The sequence below is a fragment of the Pelobates fuscus genome, chromosome 1, assembly GCF_036172605.1.
Source record: "Pelobates fuscus isolate aPelFus1 chromosome 1, aPelFus1.pri, whole genome shotgun sequence".
NCBI classification, from domain to species: Eukaryota; Metazoa; Chordata; class Amphibia; order Anura; family Pelobatidae; genus Pelobates; species Pelobates fuscus.
Genome location: NC_086317.1, coordinates 391,888,589 through 391,897,716, shown reverse-complemented (window position 1 = coordinate 391,897,716; position 9,128 = coordinate 391,888,589). Strand labels below are relative to the sequence as shown.

Here is a 9,128-nt window from a genome sequence, read left to right as displayed (position 1 = left end):
ATTAGCCCCCTTCAACTTCGGGAGAGGCAGCTCGGGAGCGCTTCTTATTCAAAAATTTAGTGCAATCTATACCAGCGTGTGTCTTTTATAATTAATTGTTTTGCACTATGTTCTGTTTATTGATTTTTTTCTAGGCCAATCAGCTGAATCTCACGTGTGTTGTGTTTATAGCCAAGAAAGATTTCAGCCACAACTGCAAAATAGTTCAGAATACAACGAAAAACCCCACAGGTAACCTCAGGAGAAATACAGGTTGCTCTGGATGGCTCCTATGGCTCCTACCACCTACCTCCCCCAAGCTTCAAACACTTAATTAACCACATTACTTGAACTTATGGAGTTGCTCTCCTAACACGTTATGTTCACTCAATTTTTATGGTATACTCATTTTTTATTATATTTTAGTCATTCCCATACCTCTTCCAGGAATCTATATATCTAGACTACTACCCTTACGGTTCTAACATAACTGTTGTATGCTACATAACAAAATTAGAAACCCACAGTCAGTACGGTCTGATTGTGGAATAAATAAAGAATTTAAAAATAAAAATGTAATGTACATTGAATATTGAAGAGTTCAATTATCTATCAGTTCTATGTGCCAGTATATTTCATAATTACATTATTATTTGGCTAGAGAAAAATATAGTAAGCCCTCCCAATGACAGGATGAGTTCCTTTTGATTTGAATAACCTTTAATTAATTTACTTTGATGCAGATTTGTGTTGTTATTCATTTGTTTTAGTGTAAAGATGAAAGAGGTCCATGATGTCCCAAACAATGGTCGCCTTGGTAACTTAAGTAATTAAGCTTTGACCATACAGCTGCAGCGCTTACGTTTCCTTTCACATTGAAATGTGGGTGGTCTCCACAGCACGTAGGGTCTTCTCCTAGAGAGTTAAAGGCAACATTCAACAGTGGATCCCACGAGAAAGTGTAACCGTATATCCAGGTAATGTAGTAAAATAAGATACATGTCAATGCATTGCTAGTGCATAGATGTTGAGCATGTGTCAGCTAACATAGCTCTCCTTAATTCATAAATCATATTGTGATTTTTTTTTTATCAATATGCAATTATAATATTAGCGTGCATCAATATCTATTCTTATATCATTTCCCGTGTCATGTCTAAATAGCACTTTAGTTCTAACTAGACAGACTTGCAATCTACAGGAACAGTTGAGAAAATCAACTGCAGTATACCGTTGAGTCTTTCCCATTTAAAAAGAGCTTCTTTTATATGCAGAGAATGGACTATATTATGATATTTGAAGGCATCTGAATAAATTTGTGGTATTTTCCCCATCTGAATCTCTGGGTATACTACAGCAGGATGGTTATCAAAGAGGTAAGTGAAAAGACATTACAAACAACTATTCCTTACATCAAATTGCATTTTTTAAAATGTATCGTTTTTTTTCTTATTATGAAACTACATATTAATTTCTGAAATGTTATAATAAAATGTATATCTTACATTTTTGTTGTCCTACACTTTCCTTCTATCCTGCCATTTTTTAAAAATCTTTTATTTCCTTGCTGCTCTTCATTTGTCTTTTTTATACTATATATATATTTTATATTAATTTGCAATTCATATCAAAATCTGTAGAATGGAGTGTCTCCAAAATGTAAATATTTTATCAAATAAAATTAGATATAGAACTCTGAAAAAGTGTATTTTTATTGTTAGATAATGAGTACATATATATTGCTGTTTTCTACCAATCTCAGTAGTTGGTGAGAATATTTCGAACTCTCTGAGCATCAAGTCTGATAAACATTTACCTTCAGTAAGGATTTTGCCCCAAATATGGCCAAATAACTAACTCTACATTGGTAATTTGTTAAATTAAAGATACACTCTCGTCACCACAACAACTTTAGCTTAATGAAGCAGTTTTACTGCTCAATACTCTGCCATTTAGGAATTAAATCTCTTTATTTATGCAGCCCTAGTTACACCTTCCTGCATGTGACTTATACCTCCTTCCTAAATACTTCCTGTAAAGAGAGGTCTAATGTTTACACTTCCCTTATTGCAAATTCTGTCTTATTTAGAATTTCGTATCAACTGCTCTGTTCATATCTTGCTAGACCGTGCAGGGGCCTCCTGTCTGTAATTAAAGTTCAATTTACAGAGCAGGAGATAAAACATTTTAAGTAAGTTGCATCTGATTGCAAATTAACACCTTTTGTGGACTAGAGCGTCCCTTTAAAGGACCACGATAGGCACCCAGACCACTTCAGCAGCTGCAGCTGAAAACATAGGTTTCACTGAGGGTTAATCCAGCCTCTAGTGGCTGTCTCACTGACAGCCGCTAGAGGCTCTTCCGCGATTCTCACTGTGAAAATCACAGTGAGAAGACGCTGGCCGTCCACAGGAAAGCATTGAGTAATGCTTTCCTATGGTCGGTTTGAATGCGCGCGCGCGGCTCTTGCCACGCATGCTCATTCGGAGCTGAAGTCGGCAGAGGGAGGAGAGTTCCCCAGCGCAGAGGGAGCCTGTCACTTGAGAAAGGTAAGTGGCTGAAGGGGTTTTAACCAGGAGGGGGGCCCTGAGGGTGGCGGGGGGACCTAATGACCCTATAGTGCCAGGAAAACAAGTTTGTTTTCCTGGCACTATAGCAGTCCTTTAATATACTTTATTTTCAACTAGTATTTACAATTTTCTCTAGTATGATATGAAAAATTGGTATTTGGTCCGAAATCTGTTTATCCTATTGGGTTTTAAAGTGCTAATAAGGGCCAATTTCTGAATTATATTAAAATGTGAAAAGAAACTAAAGACAAACTGTTATCAGTTACCAGAATAATAAAAATATGTCTTACACCAGCTTAATATATGCTATTGGACATACAAGATGTAAAGATAATTTATTATATAAAATATGTTTCCTCATTTAAATAATTGTAGAAAAGAACTTTCAACATCATAATACCATTAATTTAAACACCTGTTACATAGAATTTATACTAGTGGAGCTATTCTCCCAATTTTTGTTTCAGGAACTGAGGAGACGTCGTTTCTGGCGTTCAGTGTTGGCAGAGACTTTAGGAACGTTTATGCTGGTTTCTGTTGTATTAGGAGCCTCTTGTTTGGGAACACAACAAACGCATTCCTTGGCTCCAGCACTAGCAGCTGGGCTATCAGTTGTGAGCTTGATTCAGTGTTTTGGAGAGATCAGCGGCGCTCAATTTAATCCAGCCATAACATCTGCTCTAGTGTGTGCCCGGAAATTAGACCTACTCCATGGATTAGCCTTTGCTGTAGCTCAATGTCTTGGTGCTCTGTGTTCGTCTGCTATTTTCTATGTATGTGTTCCAACATATATGAGCAATCAGTTTGTCACAAGAGTAAGTATTACATTACTCAGTATAAATTACCTAGACCCCTCAAATTTTGCAATACAATTCTTAACCTGTTTAGCCCTAAACTTCACTTATCTCATATTTCAGAATGATGTTTAATAACTGAATTATGACCACATCACAAATGTGTTTTGTGTCACTGGTTCTCAATGTGTATTTAATGTAAATAAATTCAAGGTTATGCACTTTGGGGTAAAGAATTGAAGCAACTTAAAAACCAAACATTATTGGATTAGGGATACCAACACACAAGAAGGCATTGTCATGTATAAAAAGGGGCATTCATTCTCAGGCTGAAAATATAATTTTGCCGCTTTATAAATCAATTGTAAGACCACACCTTGAATATGCTGTGCAATTTTGGCATCTGTTCTATCGAAGGATGCTATAAAAAGTTTAGAGACCGGCTACAAAATTAATAGAAGGAATTAAACATTTTAGTTATGAAGAAAGGTTAAAAAAATTTAAATCTGTTTAGTTTAGAAAAACGGCGCCACAGCAGGGTTATGATAGCATTATACAAATATATTCGGGGCCAATACAAACCATTGTCTAGAACTCAATGCACAAACAGGACTATACATAGGACACAAGATCACACATTTTAGAATGGAAGAAAGGATTTAGTCTAAGGCAAAGGAAAGGGTTTTCTATGGTAAGAATAATAACGATGTGCTGATAAAAGTGCCTGAAATGGTATTTTTTATTAGAGTCTGTACAGACAGCAGCTGGGTGAATACTTGCAAAAACATAATATTCAGAGATATAATTTGTAATATGCGGGGTAATGGCTTTGTGAACCTAGGAGAGATCTGACTGTCATTCTGGGTTTAACCCCTTAAGGACCAAACTTCTGGAATAAAAGGGAATCATGACATGTCACACATGTCATGTGTCCTTAAGGGGTTAAGGAGGGATTTTTTCCCCTAGTTTGTTGTCAAATTGGAAAGAGCTTCAAACTGCATTTCTTTTTTTGTCTTCTTTTGGATCAAACAGCAAAAACAGATATGAGAAAGACTGAATTTGATGGACCCATGTCTCTTTTCAGCTATGTATTTATGTAAACATGCTCTCTTTCCAGATGCCTCTCCCACTTAGAGTGTTGGGTTCATTCATTAAGCAAAGTACAATTTACATGGAAGCAAGTTTAGGCAAAAGTAACAAATGTGGAAAATAGCTAAGTTTCATATTTTTTACATTTAATTAATTTTCTCCAAAAAGTTGCACTTCTATTTCCAGTTCTCTTGTTAGTGAATAGACGCTTATGTATCTCAACTGATGTGTCTTCACTGACTCTTAGAATATTTAAATGCTTTGATGTGAAGTGGACCATAATTCTTATTGGATTTTTGATTACATTTTGCTTAAACCCCTTCACTAACGAGCACTGTTTGATGATTGAAATATTAGCATAACATCTATTGAAAGCAATGTCTAGCAAACATATGAACATAAAAATGGCCATTTTATGTATGGACTGCTTTGCAGACAAACATAAAAAATAAAAGTATGTAAATTTACACAATTTTTATTTTTCACTCATTTTTATATTTGGGAAATTAACAGCTTTAGATAGCATTCAAAGCAAAAATGCATTTTGTTTCTTATACACATATACACTATTTACTGGTATGCTACCCGTGTATATGGCAATAGCTGGCAATATCTGGCAATATAGTGGCTTCTGGTATATAAAAAGTGTTCCTCTACAGGTTGGTAATCATAACTAGAGTTTAAATGAGGCTTTACATAGAATACTGCAAAATATAAGAAAATAAAAATATTTCTACTTGATGTTGGTACTGAAGAGGTTCATGACAGTACATTGCAGACCTTTATAAATAATTCAGTGAAACTCTCTTAAGTCCTTTTAATGGCCTGCTAGATTTTAAATTAAAAATGATATATATATATATATATAAATCCAAAGCTCCTGCACTCCAACTTTAGCAAAATAAGTACCTGGTGCTCTGGTCACATAAAGTATACATATAGAAAGAAATACTGTCACTCCAGGATTTGGTAAAAAAAGATGAAATCTTCTTTATTCTTATTGTTCCAAACGGTCAACGTTTCAGCTCTTGTACAGAGCTTTCATTAGGACATACGTCGGTCCATCCTTTTTTAAGGAGTCTTCAATAAAGCATTGAGTTTTAATCTTTAAAAGTTTATGAGTATTGGTCCTCCTTCTGTATTTTTATATATATATATACCTGTAGTGTAGATTGGATTAGCCGTATTTGGCATTTCATGAATAAAAAATATCTGGTTATTGTTGTTATTATTATCAGGATTTATATAGCACAAACATATTTCACAGCAATATATATATATGTATATATATATATATATATATATATATATATTTATTTATTTGTCAAGTAATTGACATACAAAATGATATTGGCAGAAAAAAAGAGGTAAAGAAGGCCCTGCTCAAACAAGCTGGCAATCTATAAGGAAGGGATTAAGAAACAATATATGAGAGGGAAAACCACATATCCGATAACTCACATTGATCATCTTGTATCTTAGAATTGAGCTGATCTGCGCAAACATGGATAAGACCAGAGATGCTCTGAGAGGAGTAAATATGTTGAGTACTGAAGATGCAAGTTTGCTGAATTTTAACTCTCCTAAAAGTTAAGGATTTGAGAACAAGTACAGTTATTATTATCATTTTTATTATTATTATTGCCATTTATATAGCGCCAACAGATTCAGTTGCACTTTACAATATTGTAAGAGGGGGGATTTAACTATAAATAGGACCATTACAAGAAAACTTACAGGAAAGATAGGCTGAAGAGGACCCTGCTCAAACGAGCTTACAGTCTACAGTTCTGACACTAAACTCATTTTCTTCACAGGTGAACAGTGAAGGTAATGCTGCACAGGCTCTGGGCATGGAAATAATGTCCACATTCCAACTAGCATTCACAATCTTTGCAGTGGATGATCGCAAACGGAGAGATACTACAGAGTCAGGGAGTCTTGCCATTGGCTTCTCTCTCACTGCAGGGGCTACCGCGGCGGTAAGAAGAATATATTTACTAGAAGTTTATTGCTAGAAACCATTTTCTGTGTGAAAGCAGTGGATAATAATGAAGTGAGTGAACTGTTTATTTTGTGGCACAATGTAAGACATTCAGTACAATATTTTCTCTGCATAGAGACTGAAACTGCACATAGATAGTTGTTCCATAGTTTCATAGTTGCATAATATACAGTATGTCAAAAGACTCAAGTCTATTAAATTCAGTGTTTCACATATCTGTATTACTGCTGTTAATCCAAAAGAATCTGTACCCAATATGAAGTAATTTCCAATTTTGTCACAAACTCCCGCCCAAAAATCATTATTGACACCAAAATGGAAGTAAGAGTTCTCTACGGCTCAGATATACCACGTGTGTGTCAGGATCGGGACAGGGATCCAACACACAAAGTACAAACAGGTACAGGGTACGTATACCGGACCTTAGAATGGCCGGACTAACGTACGGAGAGTATAGAGAATGGTCAGAGACAAGCCGAGGTCGAGGGAACGAGAGGACAGGTAAGCGAGTAACAAGCCGGGTCAAGGATAACAGAGGTAAACAGAGTAAGACAAACGAGCCGGGTCGGAACCAAAAGGATAACTGAAAAACACCAGAGCACTGTGTGACTAGACAGGCTAGAACCACGACAGGGCAATGAGCAACAGGGCGAAGTATGTTTAAATACCCTGGCTAGAGGGGATAGACACGCCTCCGACGAGTCCTGATTAGTCTCCAATGGATTGAGTGACAGGTCGTTCCGGATTGGCGTCATGGCGTCGGTCTCCGGGCGCCATGCTACATAAGGAAGTGACTCCCTCGCGGACGGCGTTTATGTGACCGGGTCGACCGCGAGGAACAGGAGAAACCTGGTGTCCGGACGGATAAACGTTTAAGTCTCTACCTCTCTCGGAGGCAGAGACCTCAGGTACCCTGACAGTGTGTCAGAAACACCTTATTGGGAAAAAAGAGAAATAGGGATAAATAAGTAAAACTAATTTACCCTAGTAAGATATTTGCATGTAGAATAGGACTCCTCCATGTCCTCAATCATAGAAAATACATATACCAAAAAGCAGGTAACTACAAAGCAAAAATAAAGACAAAAACAAAGGGCAATATTGCCGTGTCTAAAATAATATTAAAATTGGTAAAATGCACACTCACAAACCCAAATTGATTGGAGGCGTATCAAATGCATTGAAAAGTATCCTCATATCAGAATTGCCGCATATAGGAGAGAAAATGAAGAAGTGATAGTGCAGAGTTTCTATAACAATATAAACCTTTAATAAATATTGCACTTACAAGATAAAAGCAATAAATGGACACATCACAACGAGGTAACTCGATGTAGTCAAACAGGAACTCCCTCAGAGATTATTATTATTATGATATTTATAGAGCGCCGTCAAATTCCGCAGCTCTTTACAATGGGTGGGCGAACAGACATGTAGTTGTAACCAGACAAGTTGGACACACAGGAACAGAGGGGTTGAGGGCCCTGCTCAATGAGCTTGCATGCTAGAGGGAGTGGGGTAAAATGACACAAAAAGGTAAGGATAGTATTAGACTAGTCACAGTTGCAGAAGAGGAATCAGTTGGGAGCTATTAACAGTTTAATTGATACGCTTTTATGAAGAAGTGGGTTTTTAACGATTTTTTGAAGGAGTGGAGACTGGGTGAGCATCTAACGGAGGAGGGAAGCGAGTTCCACAGGAACGGTGCAGCCCTCGAAAAATCTTGAAGGCGAGCATCAGAGGTGGGAGTACGGACAGAAGATAGACGTAAGTCTTCAGCAGATCGTAAGGGCCTAGACAGGACATACTTGTGTATAAGGGAGGATAGATAGGTGGGAGCAGCATTATGTAGAGATTTGAAAGCAAGAACATAGTTACATAGCTGAAAAGAGACTTGCGTCCATCAAGTTCAGCCTTCCTCACATTTGTTTTTTTGCTGTTGATCCAAAAGAAGGCAAACAAACCCAATTTGAAGCACAATTTTGCAACAAGGTAGGAAAAAAATTCCTTCTTGACCCCAGAATGGCAGTCAGATTTATCCTTGGATCAAGCAGTTATTACCCTACGTTTAAAGATTATATCCTTGAATATTCTGTTTTTGCAAGTATGCATCTAGTAACTGTTTGAACATGTGTATGGACTCTGATAAAACCACTTCTTCAGGCAGAGAATTCCACATCCTGATTGTTCTTACAGTAAAAAAAACTTTCCTTTGCCTTAGACGAAATCTTCTTTCTTCCAGTCTAAACGCATGGCTTCGTGTCCTATGTAAAGTCCGATTTGTGAATAGATTTCCACACAATGGTTTGTATTGGCCCCGAATATATTTGTATAATGTTATCATATCCCCTCTCAGGTGACGTTTTTCTAAAATAAATAGGTTTAAATTTGTTAACCTTTCTTCATAGCTGATATGTTCCATTCCTTTTATTAATTTTGTAGCCCGCCTCTGCACTTTTTCTAGTGCCATAATATCCTTCTTTAGAACAGGTGCCCAAACTTGCACAGCATATTCAATATGTGGTCTTACCAGTGATTTATAAAGAGGCAAAATTATATTCTCGTCCCGAGAATGAATGCCCTTTTTCATGCATGACAATACCTTACTGGCCTTGGCCACTGCTGATTGACATTGCACATTGTTGCATAGTTTGTTGTCTATAACAATTCCCAAGTCCTTTTTGTGTGTTG

The 9,128-nt window shown here is 36.8% G+C and overlaps 1 protein-coding gene across 1 annotated transcript in view; it reads left to right on the top strand.

Annotated features, from left to right (window-relative positions):
• The first annotated feature begins 1,258 nt into the window (after nucleotides 1–1,258).
• The window catches only part of LOC134596198 (aquaporin-4-like), a 40,327-nt gene continuing 32,457 nt past the window's right edge, over nucleotides 1,259–9,128 (top strand). The window contains exons 1-3 of the mRNA XM_063444754.1: nucleotides 1,259–1,355; nucleotides 3,017–3,364; nucleotides 6,250–6,414. Coding sequence (XP_063300824.1) covers nucleotides 1,341–1,355; nucleotides 3,017–3,364; nucleotides 6,250–6,414 — 528 coding nt within the window. The 5' untranslated portion in view covers nucleotides 1,259–1,340. The remainder of the gene's footprint in view (nucleotides 1,356–3,016; nucleotides 3,365–6,249; nucleotides 6,415–9,128) is intronic.